The 19,633-nt window shown below is 49.2% G+C and overlaps 2 protein-coding genes across 3 annotated transcripts in view; both read left to right on the top strand.

The window, feature by feature from the left end:
- rapgef6 (Rap guanine nucleotide exchange factor (GEF) 6) overlaps positions 1–19,633 on the top strand; it is a 180,399-nt gene that overhangs the window by 59,109 nt on the left and 101,657 nt on the right. The gene's annotated exons all lie outside the window — the stretch shown is intronic.
- LOC140360399 (uncharacterized) lies at positions 1,600–19,585 on the top strand. The gene is made up of 5 exons (XM_072445607.1): positions 1,600–1,674; positions 1,858–2,601; positions 13,204–14,445; positions 18,547–18,891; positions 19,574–19,585. The coding sequence occupies exons 1-5, from the start codon at positions 1,600–1,602 to the stop codon at positions 19,583–19,585; spliced, it is 2,418 nt and encodes an 805-aa protein (XP_072301708.1).

The raw sequence follows: 19,633 nt of genomic DNA, 5'->3' as shown, positions 1-19,633 counted from the left end.
CCCGTGTTACAGTGGGTTCTCTCCGAGTTTTCCGGCTCCTCCCACCAGCCAAAGACATTCTAGTGTTAGGCAAAATTGGCAATGAATTTGACAGTGAAGTGAGAGTGAATGGTTATCTGTGTGTCTATGTCTGTTGGCCCTGCAACGAGTTGGCCACTGTCCAGGGTGTACCCCGCCTAAAGCCCAAAGTCACTGGGACCGACGGGAAAAAGCGGTAGAAATGAATTAATAATAAGGCTAGGTTTGCTGTAACCCGAGTCAACATTTTTTAAGTGGCTCGGACGGTAGGCAAAATCTTATTTTTTTTATTTTGAAGGCCAAAAAAAAGATCAAAATTTTGTCATTTTTTGAGTCGGAGTGACCACAAGGGGTCAGGCTTCAACAGTTAATGACAGAAAACGTCTCTATCAACCCGATCAGGAGACTAAATCTCACGATTTTCAGACATTTCAATCGACTTTTGTACGCCACTATCCTTTTATTTTGGTAGCTAAGGCGAGCGGGGGGAACATGCGGGAGACACGGGCGCCGCCATGTTTGTTGTGATGATGCTGTTGGGCGTGTTTCAATCCCAGAATGCATTTGCGTAAGTCAAATTTCACACCCTGACAGAGAAACACATGTCCTATGGCAGGCATGTCCAAAGTCCGGAATTGGCCCGCGGTCAATTTTCATCAGGCCCGCAGCCTCTGTCATAAAATCTATAATATGTGGCCCGCCGCGCCACCACTGTTGATCAGCGCATAAAATGCACACCTACAAAAGCTATTTTATATGTATCCACTAGAGGGCAGCAGCACTCGGTTGAACTCTGGCTGCGTGACACCTGTGTGATCCTTCCGGACAATTTCAGAGATGGCGACTGCAAATAAAAAAAGGAAAGTTGACACTGAACGTCGGCTCTTCCAGGACAAGTGGAAATTGGACTATTTTTTTCACTGAAATACGAAACAACTGTGTCTGCCTAATCTGCCAAGAGACTGTGTCTGTGTTTAAGGAATACAATGTCAAGAGACACTATCAGACGAAACATGCGGACATGTATGACAAGCTAACGGGGAACGAACGCAGCGAAAAATTGAAGCAACTGGAAGCTGGTTTAACGTCACAGCAGCGATTTTTCACAAGAGCCCGAGAGTCAAATGAAAATGCCACAAAGGCGAGCTATGAAGTGGCAACGCTGATCGCTAAGCACAGCAAACCCTTTACCAAGGGTGAATTTATCAAAGACTGCGCGATGACAATGGTAGAAAAACTCTGTCCTGAGAAGAAGCAAGAGTTTGCCAATGTTTGCCTGGCTCGTAACACTGTGGCACGGAGAATTGAAGATGTGTCATCAGATATTAAGAGACAGTTGGGGGCCAGAGGAAAGGAGTTTGACTTTTTTTCCTTAGCTTGCGACGAAAGCACGGACGCATCTGACACCGCTCAATTACTTATTTTTTTGAGAGGAGTTGACCGCGACATGAACGTGACTGAAGAGCTACTTGACCTGCAGAGCCTTAAAAACCAAACAAGTGGAACAGATTTATTCGTTTGTTTGCTCGGCCGTAGATGACATGAAACTCCCGTGGAATAAAGTTTTTGGGGTTATTACGGATGGCGCACCTGCCATGGCTGGCGAACGGAGTGGATTATCAACCCGTATCTGCGAAAAAGTCGTCGAACACGGAGGTAAAGCTATAAAACTTCATTGCATTATTCACCAGGAAGTTCTGTGTGCCAAACATCTCAAATATGATCATGTTATGAAACCGGTAATAAAGGCTATTAATTATATTCGCTCCAAAGCCCTGTGCCAGACATCCAGGCTGAATATGGAGATGTTGTCTATCACAACGACGTGAGATGGCTCAGCCGGGGCTCTGCACTGCAGCGCTTCTACTCAGGCAGGATATCGGAGAGTTCATGGCAAAAAAGGGACAATCAATCACAGAACTAAGTGACCCAGTTTGGCTGGCTGATTTGGGTTTTTTAGTTGACACAACAAAGCACCTGAACGTGCTGAACACGAGCCTTCAGGGGCCAAATGCAGTGATAAGCCAACTGTATTCACACATCCAAACCTTTGGAACTAAGCTGAAACTTTTCCAAAGGCACCTGTCACAACCACAGCCCAATGCCACACACTTCCCGGCGCTGCAGGGAATCATGACCAGCTTTCCACAGAGCAATATCAACGCGCAAACAAGGAGGTATGCAGCAGACATCTCATCTCTGGCTGAGGAGTTCCAACATCGCTTTCGGGATTTTGCAGCTATTGAGAAGGAGATCACGATGTTTTCCTCTCCTTTCTCCGTGGACCCTGATACTGCTCCTGACCACCTGCAACTGGAGCTCATTGAGCAGCAGTGTGACGCCGAGTGCCGCAGTCAACACCAACAGCTCTCTCTTGCAGACTTTTACCGCCAGCTGGATGAAGGCAGGTTCCAAGAGATTCGAACATTTGCTAAGAAAATGCTGAGCTTGTTCGGCTCGACATATTTGTGTGAGCAGACCTTTTCGGTTATGTACTTTAACAAGAGCCGCGTGAGAACGGACTCTCACCTGCGTGATATCTTGCACATCAAAACCACTGTCTTTGAGCCTGACCTGACCTATGTACTGCAGTCCAGATCTCAGTATCACCCTTCACATTAGTGCAGGAAAGTCTTCTGTCATCTGAGACGACTACATTCTAAAATCTCAGTGAATACAGTTTGTTTTGTGTCAAAACTACAATTATAAATATATATACACTGAGACTTGTGGTCAATGTTTGCACATCTGAATAAGATAAGCTATTTCTGTTTTTGAATTTAAAAGTTCCAATAATATACACTGAGACTTGTGGTCAATGTTTGCACATCTGAATAAGATAAGCTATTTCTGTTTTTGAATTTAAAAGTTCCAATAATATACACTGAGACTTGTGGTCAATGTTTGCACATCTGAATAAGATAAGCTATTTCTGTTTTTGAATTTAAAAGTTCCAATAATATGTCATGTTTCAAATGAACCTAAGAATGTTTAAGCTTCTTAAAATATAAATAAAAAAGGCAAATATGAAATGAGTGACTTGGTAAAATTTGTTTAAATTTATTTGTGTTCCATGTGAGGAATGTCAGGCTGAATGGTCGGCCCTCACACACTTTCACCTCGCCAAATCTGGCCCTCTTTGCAAAAAGTTTGGACACCCCTGTCCTATGGAGACATCAGTGGCACCGACAGAGGCAAACTAACTTGTAAAAAGCAATGTGATGACTCCTACGCGCGCTCTGTTTTATTATAGACGCATGTGGAGGACTGCAAATGAAGACGCGTTGTGCGGTGCGTTATCAGTCCTTTGGGTTGAAAGACATACTTACCAGCGTGATAAAAGTATTTGACACGGTGGTTCAGGGTGGCGCAGGTCAAATTTAACATGAAGCCACACCATGACGCAGAACGGCATAAGTGGTGGCCAGGGCAGTGGCGCTGACAGAGGCAAACTAACAGGTAAAAGACAATATGGGTTTCCCTCCTGCATGATCTGTTTAATGCAGAGGCATATGGAGGACTGAAAATGTAAACGCACATCCGTCGCGCAATGCGTTATTCGTCCCTTGGGATGAAAAATAAGTTCACCAGCGCTATAAAATTATTCCGGTCGGTGAGTCTGCGAAATATTAGTCAAATAAAATAATTTGGGGGCATTTTGACAAAATGCTGATATGTGTGTTTCAGTCGGCTAGTTCTATACCGGGTCGGTCGGGTTACAGCAAACAGACATATTATTTTGCTGAGCCTAATAGTAATAATAGTAGTAATAATAATAGTAATCATAGTAGTAATAATAATAATAATAATAAATATAGCCGCAAGCGGCAATGATCGGCCCTCGCCACGCCGCCGCCACACCGCCGCCACGCCGCAAGAGGAGGGGGCGCTAACGCGCCCCAATTGTCCTTTTATTACATCTACTGCTGAATCTGTGACGCTGTCACATCTTCTCCCCTTTGTTTTACCATCAAAAAGCTATTTTATTTTGAATTCTTGGCAAAATGTGCGGCTTTGCCGCACAGACACCGTGACTCTTTGAAATTCATGTGCAATCTATGTGCTGTCGTGACACATATTCATGTGCAATTACTGTCGTGATCACATGCAATGGTATTTATGTATTTATTTATTTATTTGTCTATGGGAGTTTTTATTTATTTATAGGAGATCTTCTACTGAAAGTGTTTTTCAGACTTCCTATAAGTGATCTGTTCTTCTGGATCTACCTCTGTATCTTCCTGCGTTGCACCAATGAAATTTCCCCATGTGGGACAATAAAGGAATATCTTATCTTATCTTATCTTTGAATAAAAATGTGGATAACTTTTGATGGTCCTGAAGATGAGTCTCACCAAATTTCAGGTTAATAGGGCTGACGCCCTGGGAGGAGTTTGTGAAAGTATAAAGTGTAAACATGTTCTGGCGATTTCCCCATTGGAATAACATGGAAGGTTTTGGTCATCGTTACGGCAACGCCATAACAATTATGACATGGGTCTCATTGACTTTTTTGATGGGGATGCCAAAATTGAGTTGTGTGTCAGATTCCATATAATTTCGCAAAACTAAACATTTAACCTCCATATAAAATCTGTAGGGGGCGCTGTGGCGCCAAATGAATTTATTTCACTTCAAGTAGGTTTAGGGCAAAGAGTTTAACAACTGATTCTAATTTGACGCAATTTGGACTTTATCTGCGCTGCGCAAACGGCAGAAATGTTAAATTTGGGAGATTTCTGAAATTCTAGCTAAAGTTTGCGGCTTCGCCGCACAGAGACCGTGAGAGGTATCAATGTAATTTGGATAACTTTTGATGTCCCACTCCTCAGTAGCATTTTCACCAAATTTCAGCAATATGGCCGACATTTGGTTGGGCGGACGGCGTTGCCGTAATAATATTTTTTACTTCTCTTGTCACCATCTACCTCTGCGCCAAATTTCATGATTCTACGATCAGATTTTTTATGGGTCATTTCCCATCTCTCAATGCATTTTTTGGTACATTTGGGGGCGCTGACGCGCCAATTTTTGTTATTTTAGAAAAGGGAAATAGCCAGAATGTAGAGAGGCACGATTTTTAGAGGTGTGCAAATTTTTGTGACTTTTCGTCAATGTTCACTGGGTAAAAAATAGGGGGGTTGGTCCCGAGAAGAAAGAAAGAAGAAAGAATAATATTCCGATGCGAAAACAATGTTTCCCATTTTTCAAATATCATAAACTATACATTTTCGGAGCTCATGGTGTGGGTCCCTGGTCACTGACGGGTACTTTCGTTAATTTTGAGTGGGCTCCGCCCACTTTGTGTTTTTGGCCCTCTATACAGTAATAATGTTCAATTTTTGCATTACATGCTTATATGCACGGAACATGCAAGAGATCAAGTTAATCATCACGGTTTTCTATTTGTTTTTTCTTCTGAGTTTGCTAGCGCTGTGCAATCAAACAAATCCTCACCAAATACCCTCTGTATCAAATACCCTCTGTATCAAATACCCTCTGTATCAAATACCCTCTGTATCAAATACCCTCCGTATCAAATACCCACCGTATCAAATACCCACCGTATCAAATACCCACCGTATCAAATACCCTCTGTATCAAATACACTCTGTATCATGTGGCCTGTGTGGGGGACGTGTGAACTGCAGCCACGCTCTCAGTCGTGGGACAAACATTTTCCCGATCATGTGTCCAACCTTTCCTTCAGTTCTGTCCCGAGGCGTCCCATGAGTCCCATTAAAACATTACGACGTCATTGATTGCTTTCGCGCCACAAGTAGAGTATAGCCTTTTTACCACTACTATTTGGTATTTTACATTCTCACCTCACCCCTGCAGCTGTCGTCGTAGTGTGAAGTTGTTTTTCCAAGTCAACATTTTCGTGAGTGGGACCCAGGGATGCGCGGGCGATATAGGTTCAGGCAGACTCTTGTTATTACCCTCGTGTCCCATTGAAACAAGCGGCGCAAGACGTTTCTCATTGTAGTTTTATGGAACAAGTCTATGTTTAAACAAGTCTATGTCTAAACAAGTCTATGCTTTTCCCCAAATGGAAATATAGCATGGGCAGATCATCATTTTACATGTTGTTCACTGTAAACTGCAATGTTGATCTGAAACGGTGTAATAATAGAAGCAGGTCCATTGACTTCCTGTTCCAAACGTTCAGAACTGATGAGCTCCGCCTCTTCAGAGTGACGTTTCACCGTAACAAACAGCATATTGTCTTTTACATGTTTTTATGTTTTAAGTGGCTACGTGATGGGCCTTTAGAACCCGACATGTCACTCTGACTTAGGCCGATATTATGATATGGGCAGCTGTAGAAATGGCGGCCAAGCTCTGGTCAAACGGGCATGTTATCCAATTTACAGACATTATGCCCCAATGGTTACTGCGGCTCCGTGTTTGTGTGCAGTAGTTTGTTATTGTGTCTGAGATGCTGCAGTGCAGTCGAATGTCGCTCTGACTGTGGCAGAGCTGGATTTAAATACTCTGAATTCAAAATAGAAGATTCTGGTCAGCTAACATTAGCACACACGTTAGCACACACGTTAGCACACACGCTGCTACTGCTGTTGTCAACAATGTGCTGGATTATATTCACTTTGGACAATTGTTATAAGTAAGGATTAAAATAAATGTTTAGAGTTGTGATCTGAGTCTGAGAGTGTTGTAAATGTGTCCATTTTGATGCTTTGTTTCTGTCGTTCACTAAGTTAGCGCTTAGCACATGAAATGCTACCATGCTCTAAAGTGATTATCCGTGTTCACTCACATTGACATGTAAATGAGCCGTGAAAAGAGGTGTTAATGGTCGTAAGTTACGCATATTAATTACTGCGATGCACACTCGTTAATTAGGCTCACCACAGGCTCGTTAAGTCACTTCAATAGTTTGTTACTTAATAAACCCAATTTAAAATGAATAGCGCCTGACACACTTTTAATAATGACTAAATATATCTACAGTATATCGTCCAAAATCCAGGCCGTAGTCTCAACTGGGTTGGCACTAGGTCATATAGGGAATTGGACAGGAAGTGACGAATTCCAAGATGGCTGCGCTCTTGCGGCCCAAGTCACTTGCTGTTCACCATTTTGCTACACCTTTTTGCTACACCTGGTGGTGAGAGAGATAAAGTTACTGTCTAGCAACAGCTGGCCCTATGGTTAGCCCTATGGTTAGAGACACGGCTTTGGTGCAAGGGGTTCGTGGGTTCGATTTCGGCACGGAGCTTTATTATCTCGAGTCCTGCACGTAGCTTTATTATCTTGAGTTAAACATTTTTTTTGCAGTCCAATTTGTTTTGGGATGAGTTAGCTACACTTTTGCTAATACTAAGTCATGGTATAAACTAGTTTTAACCAAACAAAGTAAACCTAAAACCTAGGGTTAGGTTTAGGGGTTAAGGGTTAAGGTTAGGGTTAAGAGGTAAGGTTAAGGTTAGAGTTAAGGGTTAAGGTTAGGGTTAAGGTTAGGTTTAGGGTTAAGGTTAAGGTTAAGGTTAGGGTTAAGGTTAGGGTCAGGGGTTAGGACCCAGACCCATGTGATTTACATTTTCATAATTCTTTGTTTTACATTCAATGCACGCCCATTTAAATTGTTTTTCAGCAAGACAACACCACCAGGAACTCATTGTTTGGTCCTTGTACACATCAAATGCATCGTAAACTTCAGGTTTGGACCCAAGAGTGAAAATTATTGATGGATCAGCAGAATTAGCGGGACCGTTCGCCATGTTTACTACGGTCAACCACCTGTTTCCTTCCGCCCAGCTCCCGCCATGTCGTCACGGGCATTGTCGTCACTTGCTCCAGTCCAATTCCCTATGTGACCTAGTGCCAACCGTCTCAACTGTGTTCAGGGATGTGGGCGTGGCTAGGGAGTAGGTGAAAACAGGAATTATCTAAGCTCTCAAGCCGCAGTGGCAGGACGAAACAGAACTCAAGCACACAATCTGAAACTAGCTTGTTTATTGTTGTTGACATTTTGAGTTAAGATATTCCTTTATTGTCCCGCATGGGGAAATTTCATTGATGCAACGCGGGTAGATACAGAGGTAGATACAGAAGAAAAGAACAGATCACTTATAGGAAGTTTGAAAAACACTCTCAGTAGAAGATCTCCTATAAACAAAAACTCCCATAGACAAAACCTCCCATTTCCCAGTTGAGATACGATAAGATAATCCTTTAATATCCACACAAGGGGAAATTTTGTTGTCACAACGCAGTAGAAACAGGAGGAAAGGACAGATTATAGGAAGTTTCAAAAACACACTCTTAATAGAACTCTTATGAACAAAAAGACTTGCCCCGTGTGAGGCTCGAACTCGCGCCAACAAGGCTCTGACACTAGCTGAGACACCAGAGTTATGATCCCTACTGTTTGTTGTCCAAATTACGAATGATCAAAAGGACTACGATTATTTTAGTCAACTGGTTGTGATTGGTTGATTAATTGCTGTATGTATATAGATATAGATAGATAGATAGATAGATAGATAGATAGATAGATAATCCTTTAATGTCCACACAAGGGGAAATTTCGTTTATAGGAAGTTAAAAAAAAAAAAAAAAAAAAATTTCCATCCATCCATTTTCTACCGCTTGCTCCCTTGCTCGGTGTCGCGGGTGACTGGAGCCTATCCCAGTGACTTCGGGCCTTAGGCGGGGTACACCCTAGACAGTGGCCAACTCGTTGCAGGGCGAACACAGAGACATAGACATTACAGACAACCATTCACTCTCACATTCATCCACTAGGGCCAATTTAGAGTCACCAATCTTACCTAACATTTGCATTTCTTTGGACGGTGGGAGGAAGACGCTAACTCTGTGCTAGCACTGACGCTAACTCTGAGCTAGCACTGACCCCAACACTTCACTAACACTGAGCTAGCACTGGTGAAAACACTGAGCTAGTACTGACGCTAACTCTGAGCTAGCACTGACGCCAGCACTGTCACTAACCCTGAGCTAGCACTGGCGCTAACATTGAGCTAGTACTGACGCTAACTCTGCCCCAAATACAACAAAAAATACTTAAAAATATAGAACTACTGTTTCCAATGTTATTAGTGGTTTGTAAGTGTAATTTAATAATACTTACTTTCTATTGTATACAGTGTTTATTGACATTTCCCTATTAGAGTATGTTTCCTGTTGCAGTAAAATATACATCTTTTTATTAATGTTTATGTCTTCAGGTATTACAGTGGATTTGTGTCTTTTACTCAGTGTCGTGAATTCAATCCGCTTTTCCCATTAAGCTTAAGTTTGTTTTTGCCACATTTTGGACGTGTTTATGCTGTTGCTTCGTTTTGGAGAATTAAACAGGAAATCGAGCTTGTAATCACAGGATTATGTAACGATGAGTAACGTGAATGTTACAGCAGCAGCTCAGACCGCTCCGGGACTTTAAACCCCCAAGTGAATGAGCGGAATGTGAGCCCGTTTTGTTCTTCTGCTTCTGTCGAGATATTTGTGTATTTACGGCTTCCTGGAGGAGAGAGGGGAGAGAGAGGGGAGAGAGAGGGGGGAGAGAGAGGGGAGAGAGAGGGGAGAGAGAGAGAGGGGAGAGAGGGGAGAGAGAGAGAGGGGAGAGAGAGAGAGGGGAGAGAGAGAGAGGGGAGAGAGAGAGAGGGGAGAGAGAGAGAAGAGAGAGAGAGAGGAGAGAGAGAGAGGAGAGAGAGAGGGGAGAGAGAGAGAGGAGAGAGAGAGAGGAGAGAGAGAGGGGAGAGAGAGAGGGGAGAGAGAGAGGGGAGAGAGAGAGGGGGGGAGAGAGAGAGAGAGAGGGGAGAGAAGGGGAGCAGGAGAGCGCGAGAGAAGGAGAGAAGGGGAGCAGGAGAGCGCGAGAGAAGGAGAGAAGGGGAGCAGGAGAGCGCGAGAGAAGGAGAGAAGGGGAGCAGGAGAGCGCGAGAGAAGGGGAGCAGGAGAGCGCGAGAGAAGGAGAGAAGGGGAGCAGGAGAGCGCGAGAGAGAAGGGGAGCGCGAGAGAAGGGGAGCAGGAGAGCGCGAGAGAGAAGGGGAGCGCGAGAGAAGGGGAGCAGGAGAGCGCGAGAGAAGGAGAGAAGGGGAGCAGGAGAGCGCGAGAGAAGGAGAGAAGGGGAGCAGGAGAGCGCGAGAGAAGGAGAGAAGGGGAGCAGGAGAGCGCGAGAGAGAAGGGGAGCGCGAGAGAAGGGGAGCAGGAGAGCGCGAGAGAGAAGGGGAGCGCGAGAGAAGGGGAGCAGGAGAGCGCGAGAGAAGGAGAGAAGGGGAGCAGGAGAGCGCGAGAGAAGGAGAGAAGGGGAGCAGGAGAGCGCGAGAGAAGGAGAGAAGGAGAGCGCGAGAGAAGGAGAGAAGGGGAGCAGGAGAGCGCGAGAGAAGGAGAGAAGGGGAGCAGGAGAGCGCGAGAGAAGGGGAGAGCGAGAGAAGGAGAGAGCGAGAGAAGGAGAGAGCGAGAGAAGGAGAGAGCGAGAGAAGGAGAGAGCGAGAGAAGGAGAGAGCGAGAGAAGGAGAGAGCGAGAAGGGGAGCAGGAGAGAAGGGGAGCAGGAGAGCGCGAGAGAAGGGGAGCAGGAGAGCGCGAGAGAAGGGGAGCAGGAGAGCGCGAGAGAAGGAGAGAGCGAGAGAAGGGGAGAAGGAGAGGAGAGAGCGAGAGCGAGAGAAGGAGAGAGCGAGAGAAGGAGAGAGCGAGAGAAGGAGAGAGCGAGAGAAGGAGAGAGCGAGAGAAGGAGAGAGCGAGAGAAGGAGAGAGCGAGAGAAGGAGAGAGCAGGAGAGAAGGGGAGCAGGAGAGCGCGGGAGAAGGGGAGCAGGAGAGAAGGGGAGCAGGAGAGCGCGAGAGAAGGAGAGAAGGGTAGCAGGAGAGCGCGAGAGAAGGGGAGCAGGAGAGCGCGAGAGAAGAAGAGAAGGGGAGCAGGAGAGCGCGAGAGAAGAAGAGAAGGGGAGCAGGAGAGCGCGAGAGAAGAAGAGAAGGGGAGCAGGAGAGCGCGAGAGAAGGAGAGAGCGAGAGAAGGGGAGAAGGAGAGCAGGAGAGAAGGGGAGCAGGAGAGCGCGAGAGAAGGAGAGAAGGGGAGCAGGAGAGCGGGAGAGAAGGAGAAGGAGAGAAGGGGAGAGCGGGCGAAGGAGAGAAGGGGAGAGCGGGAGAAGGAGAGAGCGAGAGAAGGGTAGAGCGAGAGAAGGAGAGAGCGAGAGAAGGAGAGAGCGAGAGAAGGAGAGAGCGAGAGAGAAGGGGAGCGCGAGAGAAGGGGAGCAGGAGAGCGCGAGAGAAGGAGAGAAGGGGAGCAGGAGAGCGCGAGAGAAGAAGAGAAGGGAGGCAGGAGAGCGCGAGAGAAGGGGAGAAGGAGAGCAGGAGAGAAGGGGAGCAGGAGAGCGCGAGAGAAGGAGAGAAGGGGAGCAGGAGAGCGGGAGAGAAGGAGAAGGAGAGAAGGGGAGAGCGGGAGAAGGAGAGAAGGGGAGAGCGGGAGAAGGGGAGAGCGAGAGAAGGAGAGAGCGAGAGAAGGAGAGAGCGAGAGAAGGAGAGAAGGAGAGAGCGAGAGAAGGAGAGAGCGAGAGAAGGAGAGAGCGAGAGAAGGAGAGAGCGAAAAGTAGAGAAGGAGAGAAGGGGAGCAGGAGAGAAGGGGAGCAGGAGAGCGCGAGAGAAGGGGAGCAGGAGAGCGCGAGAGAAGGAGAGAGCGAGAGAAGGGGAGCAGGAGAGCGCGAGAGAAGGAGAGGAGAGAGCGAGAGCGAGAGAAGGAGAGAGCGAGAGAAGGAGAGAGCGAGAGAAGGAGAGAGCGAGAGAAGGAGAGAGCAAGAGAAGGAGAGAGCAAGAGAAGGAGAGAAGGGGAGCAGGAGAGCGCGAGAGAAGGAGAGAAGGGGAGCAGGAGAGAAGGGGAGCAGGAGAGCGCGAGAGAAGGAGAGCGCGAGAGAAGGAGAGAAGGGTAGCAGGAGAGCGCGAGAGAAGGAGAGAAGGGGAGCAGGAGAGCGTGAGAGAAGGAGAGAAGGGGAGCAGGAGAGCGCGAGAGAAGAAGAGAAGGGGAGCAGGAGAGCGCGAGAGAAGAAGAGAAGGGGAGCAGGAGAGCGCGAGAGAAGAAGAGAAGGGGAGCAGGAGAGCGCGAGAGAAGAAGAGAAGGGGAGCAGGAGAGCGCGAGAGAAGGAGAGAGCGAAAGAAGGGGAGAAGGAGAGAAGGGGAGCAGGAGAGCGCGAGAGAAGGAGAGAAGGGGAGCAGGAGAGCGGGAGAGAAGGAGAAGGGGAGAGCGGGAGAAGGAGAGAAGGGGAGAGCGGGAGAAGGGGAGAGCGAGAGAAGGAGAGAGCGAGAGAAGGAGGGAGAGAGCGAGAGAAGGAGAGAGCGAGAGAAGGAGAGAGCGAGAGAAGGAGAGAGCGAGAGAAGGAGAGAGCGAGAGAGAAGGGGAGCGCGAGAGAAGGGGAGCAGGAGAGCGCGAGAGAAGGGGAGAAGGAGAGAGCGAGGGAAGGAGAGAAGGGGAGAAGGAGAGAGCGAGGGAAGGAGAGCGCGAGAGAAGGAGAGCGCGAGAGAAGGAGAGCGCGAGAGAAGGGGAGCAGGAGAGAAGGGGAGCGCGAGAGAAGGGGAGCGCGAGAGAAGGGGAGCGCGAGAGAAGGGAGCGCGAGAGAAGGGGAGAAGGAGAGAAGGGGAGAAGGGGAGAAGGAGAGCGCGAGAGAAGGAGAGCGCGAGAGAAGGAGAGCGCGAGAGAAGGGGAGAAGGAGAGAGCAAGGGAAGGGGAGAAGGAGAGAGCGAGGGAAGGAGAGAAGGGGAGAAGGAGAGAGCGAGAGAAGGGGAGAAGGAGAGAGCGAGAGAAGGAGAGAGCGAGGGAAGGGGAGAAGGGGAGAAGGAGAGAGCGAGAGAAGGAGAGAGCGAGGGAAGGAGAGAAGGGGAGAAGGAGAGAGCGGGGGAAGGAGAGAGCGGAGGAAGGAGAGAGCGGGGGAAGGAGAGAAGGGGAGAAGGAGAGAGCGAGAGAAGGAGAGAGCGGGGGAAGGAGAGAAGGGGAGAAGGAGAGAGCGAGGGAAGGAGAGAAGGGGAGAAGGAGAGAGCGAGGGAAGGAGAGCGCGAGAGAAGGAGAGAGCGAGAGAAGGAGAGCGCGAGAGGAGAGAGCGAGAGAAGGAGAGCGCGAGAGAAGGAGAGCGCGAGAGAAGGAGAGCGCGAGAGAGCGAGAGAAGGAGAGCGTGAGAGAGCGAGAGAAGGAGAGCGCGAGAGGAGATGAGAGCAGGGGAGAGCGAGAGAAGGAGAGAGCGAGAGAGCGCGAGAGAAGGAGAGCGAGAGAAGGAGAGAGCAAGAGAAGAAGAGAAGGAGAGCGCGAGAGAAGGAGAGAAGGGGAGCAGGAGAGCGCGAGAGGAGAGAAGGGGAGCAGGAGAGCGCGAGAGAAGGAGAAGGGGAGAAGGAGAGCGCGAGAGAAGGAGAGAAGGAGAGCGCGAGAGGAGAGAAGGAGAGCGCGAGAGCAGGAGAGAAGGAGAGCGCGAGAGGAGAGAAGGGGAGCAGGAGAGCGCGAGAGAAGGAGAGCAGGAGAGCGCGAGAGAAGGAGAGAAGGAGAGAGCGAGAGAAGGAGAGAAGGAGAGAGCGAGAGAAGGAGAGAGCGAGAGAAGGAGAGAGCGAGAGAAGGAGAGAGCGAGAGAAGGAGAGAGCGAGAGAAGGAGAGAGCGAGAGGAGAGAAGGAGAGAGCGAGAGAAGGAGAGAGCGAGAGAAGGAGAGAGCGAGAGAAGGAGAGAGCGAGAGAAGGGGAGCAGGAGAGCGCGAGAGAAGGGGAGCAGGAGAGCGCGAGAGAAGGAGAGCGCGAGAGAAGGAGAGCGCGAGAGATGGGGAGCGCGAGAGAAGGGAGCGCGAGAGAAGGGGAGCGCGAGAGAAGGAGAGCGCGAGAGAGCGAGAGAAGGAGAGCGTGAGAGAGCGAGAGAAGGAGAGCGCGAGAGAAGGAGATGAGAGCAGGGGAGAGCGAGAGAAGGAGAGAGCGAGAGAAGGAGAGAGCGAGAGAAGGAGAGCGCGAGAGAAGGAGAGCGAGAGAAGGAGAGAGCAAGAGAAGAAGAGAAGGAGAGCGCGAGAGAAGGAGAGAAGGGGAGCAGGAGAGCGCGAGAGGAGAGAAGGGGAGCAGGAGAGCGCGAGAGAAGGAGAAGGGGAGAAGGAGAGCGCGAGAGAAGGGGAGCAGGAGAGCGCGAGAGAAGGAGAGAAGGAGAGCGCGAGAGGAGAGAAGGAGAGCGCGAGAGCAGGAGAGAAGGAGAGCGCGAGAGAAGGAGAGAAGGGGAGCAGGAGAGCGCGAGAGAAGGAGAGCAGGAGAGCGCGAGAGAAGGAGAGAAGGAGAGAGCGAGAGAAGGAGAGAAGGAGAGAGCGAGAGAAGGAGAGAGCGAGAGAAGGAGAGAGCGAGAGAAGGAGAGAGCGAGAGAAGGAGAGCGAGAGAAGGAGAGAGCGAGAGAAGGAGAGAGCGAGCGGAGAGAAGGAGAGAGCGAGAGGAGAGAAGGAGAGAGCGAGAGAAGGAGAGAGCGAGAGAAGGAGAGAGCGAGAGAAGGAGAGAGCGAGAGAAGGAGAGAGCGAGAGAAGGGGAGCAGGAGAGCGCGAGAGAAGGAGAGCGCGAGAGAAGGAGAGCGCGAGAGATGGGGAGCGCGAGAGAAGGGAGCGCGAGAGAAGGAGAGCGCGAGAGAAGGAGAGCGCGAGAGAAGGAGAGCGTGAGAGAAGGAGAGCGCGAGAGCGCGAAAGAAGGAGAGAAGGGGAGCGCGAGAGAAGGAGAGAAGGGGAGCGCGAGAGAAGGAGAGCGCGAGAGAAGGAGAGCGCGAGAGAAGGAGAGCGTGAGAGAAGGAGAGCGCGAGAGCGCGAAAGAAGGAGAGAAGGGGAGCGCGAGAGAAGGAGAGAAGGGGAGCGCGAGAGAAGGGGAGCGCGAGAGAAGGGGAGCGCGAGAGAAGGGGAGCGCGAGAGAAGGGGAGCGCGAGAGAAGGAGAGCGCGAGAGAAGGAGAGCGCGAGAGAAGGAGAGCGCGAGAGAAGGAGAGCGCGAGAGAAGGAGAGCGCGAGAGAAGGAGAGCGCGAGAGAAGGAGAGCGCGAGAGAAGGAGAGAGCGAGAGAAGGGGAGCAGGAGAGCGCGAGAGGAGAGAAGGGGAGCAGGGGAGCGCAAGAGAAGGAGAGAAGGGGAGCAGGGGAGCGCGAGAGAAGGAGAGAAGGGGAGAAGGAGAGAGCGAGAGAAGGAGTGCGCGAGAGGAGAGAGCGAGAGAAGGAGAGCGCGAGAGGAGAGAAGGGGAGAAGGAGAGAGCGAGGGAAGGAGGGAAGGGGAGAAGGAGAGAAGGGGAGAAGGAGAGAGCGAGGGAAGGAGAGAAGGGGAGAAGGAGAGAGCGAGGGAAGGAGAGAAGGGGAGAAGGAGAGAGCGAGGGAAGGAGAGCGCGAGGGAAGGAGAGCGCGAGGGAAGGAGAGCGCGAGAGAAGGAGAGCGCGAGAGGAGAGCGCGACAGAAGGAGAGCGCGAGAGAAAGAGAGCGCGAGAGAAGGAGAGCGCAAGAGGAGAGCAGGGGAGGGCGAGAGAAGGAGAGCGTGAGAGAGCGAGAGAAGGAGAGCGCGAGAGAAGGAGAGGAGAGCAGGGTAGAGCGAGAGAAGGAGAGGAGAGCAGGGGAGAGCGAGAGAAGGAGAGAGCGAGAGAAGGAGAGAAGGGGAGAAGGGGAGCAGGAGAGGAGAGAAGGGGAGCAGGAGAGCGCGAGAGAAGGGGAGCAGGAGAGCGCGAGAGAAGGAGAGAAGGGTAGCGCGAGAGCAGGAGAGTGCGAGAGAAGGGGAGCAGGAGAGCGCGAGAGAAGGAGAGAAGGGGAGCGCGAGAGAAGGAGAGAAGGGGAGAAGGAGAGAGCGAGAGAAGGAGAGAGCGAGAGAAGGAGAGAAGGGGAGAAGGGGAGCAGGAGAGGAGAGAAGGGGAGCAGGAGAGCGCGAGAGAAGGGGAGCAGGAGAGGAGAGAGCGAGAGAGAGAGCGAGAGAGAGAGCGAGAGAGAGAGAGAGGGAGCGAGAGAGAAGGGGAGCGAGAGAGAAGGGGAGCGCGAGAGAAGGGGAGCAGGAGAGCGCGAGAGAAGGGGAGAAGGAGAGAAGGGGAGAAGGAGAGAGCGAGGGAAGGAGAGAAGGGGAGAAGGAGAGAAGGGGAGAAGGAGAGAGCGAGGGAAGGAGAGAGCGAGGGAAGGAGAGAGCGAGGGAAGGAGAGCGCGAGAGAAGGGGAGCAGGAGAGAAGGGGAGCGCGAGAGAAGGGGAGAAGGAGAGAGCGAGGGAAGGAGAGAAGGAGAGAGCGAGGGAAGGAGAGAAGGGGAGAAGGAGAGAGCGAGAGAAGGGGAGAAGGAGAGAGCGAGAGAAGGGGAGAAGGAGAGAGCGAGAGAAGGAGAGAGCGAGGGAAGGAGAGAGCGAGAGAAGGAGAGAGCGAGGGAAGGAGGGAAGGAGAGAAGGAGAGAGCGAGGGAAGGAGGGAAGGAGAGAAGGGGAGAAGGAGAGAGCGGGGGAAGGAGAGAGCGGGGGAAGGAGAGAAGGGGAGAAGGAGAGAGCGAGAGAAGGAGAGAGCGAGAGAAGGAGAGAGCGAGAGAAGGAGAGAAGGGGAGAAGGAGAGAGCGAGGGAAGGAGAGAAGGGGAGAAGGAGAGAGCGAGGGAAGGAGAGAAGGGGAGAAGGAGAGCGCGAGAGAAGGAGAGCGCGAGAGAAGGAGAGCGCGAGAGAAGGAGAGCGCGAGAGAAGGAGAGCAGGGGAGGGCGAGAGAAGGAGAGCGCGAGAGAGCGAGAGAAGGAGAGCGCGAGAGAGCGAGAGAAGGAGAGCGCGAGAGAAGGAGAGGAGAGCAGGGGAGAGCGAGAGAAGGAGAGCGAGAGAAGGAGAGAGCAAGAAAAGAAGAGAAGGAGAGCGCGAGAGAAGGAGAGCAGGAGAGAAGGAGAGCCTAGTTCAAAAAAAATATTTATTTAAAGCCAAAACGGAGGGAATTAAAGCCCAACTGTAAGAGCAGACATGAAACAATAATGATTATTTCCCCATGTGGGACAATAAAGGATTATCTTATCTTATCTTATAATTAAAGCCGCGGTAGCGGCGATGATGGCTCTCGCCAGCCGCGCGACCGCCTTTATTCTTTAGATTTTATTCTTTAGATTTTATTCTTTAAGACTTTATTCTTTAAGACTTTATTCTTTAGACTTTGTTCTTTTGTTCTTTAGACTTTGTTCAATAGACTTTATTCTTTAGACTTTGTTCAAAGTCTAAGGAATAAAGTCTGGCGGTAATGCAACACTCGGATGTCAACCGCCATAAAACAACAACAACAACAACAATAGACTTTATTCTTTAGACTTTGTTCTTTAGACTTTATTCTTTAGACTTCATTCTTAGACTTTTGTTAAATTTCAATGTCTTTAGATGCAAAAAGTGTTGTTTTGAGCTCGATCGGACGAAAAACCTAGGACATGTACGATTATGAAAAAAAAAAGTCAAAATGGCGGCGCCACTTTGATTCAACATGGCTGACTTCCTGTTTATCATAGAGCGATGCTGCCAGGTGCGTTTTACTCGTCAAAGGTCAGAGGTCAAAGGTAGCTCCATCACTGTTCCAAGTTTCATGTGCCTAGGCCAAAGATTAAGAGTTTCATGTTTTTTTCTTTTTTGAACTGTTGCGACGGGCGTTCTCGCAACCTACATTTTAGGGGGTCAAATATGCCCGAGTTGTGACAAAATGACCATGAAAAAATAAAAATACTAGGCAAGAACAAAGACTTGTCGCTGGAATGCGATGAGTCAATAATTGATCCATTGAGTCCACTCAGTATTTGTCTGAACAAATCAAATGCAGTGGAAAAGAGAGAAATAAGAAAATGTGTTCTCTCACTTGTCGAGATTAAAAATGTCACGTTCATTTGCGAATGTTTTTACAGTGAAGAAGATGAATGGAAATGGATGGGAAAAAAAGATAAATGGTCTGGGTACAGAATGTAAAATTAAATGAGTCAAAATGTGTCAAATCAACATGAATATTCATAATTCAAATCTTTCTAACTGTGAAGTTTTACAGTGTAGCGGTGCGCTAGAATAAGATAATATGCTAAAAAGTGCTTTTTAAAAAGTAGTATTAATTAAAATAATAACGAAACTCACGCTATCGTTAAAATATACTAAAATAAAGATAAATTGTAAGTGTTACCAGTATCGACCTAAATGTAACTTCTTTTTTTTTTTGTAAATCTTGTTTATGTCATATTGATCATTCATAGGGTTTTCAAAGATTTCATGAAGCATGTCACACTTTGAGCAGCCGCAACATGTTCGGAAAACAAAGAACGGTCACAATAATAGTTAAGTTTTTTGTCGAGTGAGAGAAAGGGGGGGAGGAGGGAGGGAGGGAGGAGGAAAGGAGGGAGGGAGGGAGGGTGAGCAAGCAAGCGAGCAAGAGAGAGAGAGAGAGAGGCCATGAGAGAGCGCGTTCGACCATGTGAGCGACTCTGTGACTGCGGCGCGTGGAGAACATGAACTTCCCTGAACTCTGAACTCCTTTTGTTTTTGGATCACATCGTCGTCGTCGTTTTGTCTTTTCTCGCACGATGGATAAAGTCCCTCCTAGGATTTCTTAAACTCTGATCTTCGCGCTCAAGGATTTCCCCCGCGCTCATCCGCTCATAACCCGGCCTGGTATTTCCTGCCGCTCAGATGCCGGGGACATGAGCGTCCTGCGCTGGCACCGGCTCTCGGCGCTTTGGAAAAACTGGATGTTCAACCAGGAGCCGCCGGAGGAGCGCGAGACCGGCCTCTCTACAGCCCAAGTCGGGTCGGAAGAGTCGGAAAATACCGACTCGGAGGTCGCAGAGCGGGGTCGTGCGGAGGCCGAGTTGTCGCGCGGCAGAACGTCGGAGCGAGGGGGTTGTGGGCGCAACTTTCTGAGAAGTTCAGAGGACGGATTTGACTTGACGTTGGAGCAGGTGCTGGAAATCCTCGTGAACGTTTGGTTTATTTTTCAGTAAATGGAACGTGTCTAATGTTTAGTCCGTGTTTGGATTCTCATTGGGGCTTGCTTCGGTCCTGTTCTGGGTGATCGTTCAGTCCCGATCCGGTCCAGTTTTCAGTGTCTGGTTTAGTCCCGGTTCTGTCCTTCTTTGCCAAACGCGTGCTTCGCAATGTCGCGTCGGTTTTCGTGATATTACCGCGGATTGTTTTCATTGTATCGAACAAATCTTTTTTTGCGTGGCTCAAAAGGTAACAGTTTTGAGGTTGTTTTAAAGGGATCGATGATGCACTTTCGCCAAAACGACACGTGCGATACATTTAAAAGGTCGTCAAAGTAACTATATATTGAGATGCAGAGTGACATCTTGAGGTTTGATGTAATGCAACAATCACAGAAACACAGAAGGTGTTCAAAGCGTCCAAGATCGGTCAGTGAAGCGAGGTTAACAAACGGCTTGATCAAGGCTGCAAGCAAAAGGTTCTAACAATTCTAAGCAAGTCATTGATGGGTGAACGGCTGTACGCTTGCTATTAACTATTGACTTTTAACCACGTTGTAACATTGTTCCCTCATCAAAATACACTTGGAGTCGTATTTAGCTTCATTGACGCTTGGTTCAAAGGTCAGGTTCTAGCGTGGGAAAAGCCAGTGAGTGACGTGAAGTCTTTTGTGTTCAGGCTCATGATTAAAGGCAAAATCAATACAAACAATGCACAGCATTTGTCCTTTAAATGTTA

The sequence above is a fragment of the Eucyclogobius newberryi genome, unplaced genomic scaffold (assembly GCF_026437365.1).
Source record: "Eucyclogobius newberryi isolate DKJ021-1_F unplaced genomic scaffold, fEucNew1.0.hap1 SCAF_15, whole genome shotgun sequence".
Lineage (NCBI taxonomy): Eukaryota > Metazoa > Chordata > Actinopteri > Gobiiformes > Gobiidae > Eucyclogobius > Eucyclogobius newberryi.
The sequence above is the reverse complement of the archived record's forward strand: the minus strand, read 5'-3'. Positions and strand labels throughout refer to the sequence as shown.

Coding starts and splice junctions, on each gene's coding strand:
- LOC140360399 (XM_072445607.1), top strand. CDS start 1,600: ATGGCGCACCTGCCATGGCTGGCGAACGGAGTGGATTATCAACCCGTA. Junction 2,602..13,203: donor TTGAGCCTGACCTGACCTAT/GTACTGCAGTCC, acceptor AGATGAGAGCAG/GGGAGAGCGAGAGAAGGAGA. Junction 14,446..18,546: donor CGAGAGGAGAGAAGGAGAGA/GCGAGAGAAGGA, acceptor TTCGCGCTCAAG/GATTTCCCCCGCGCTCATCC.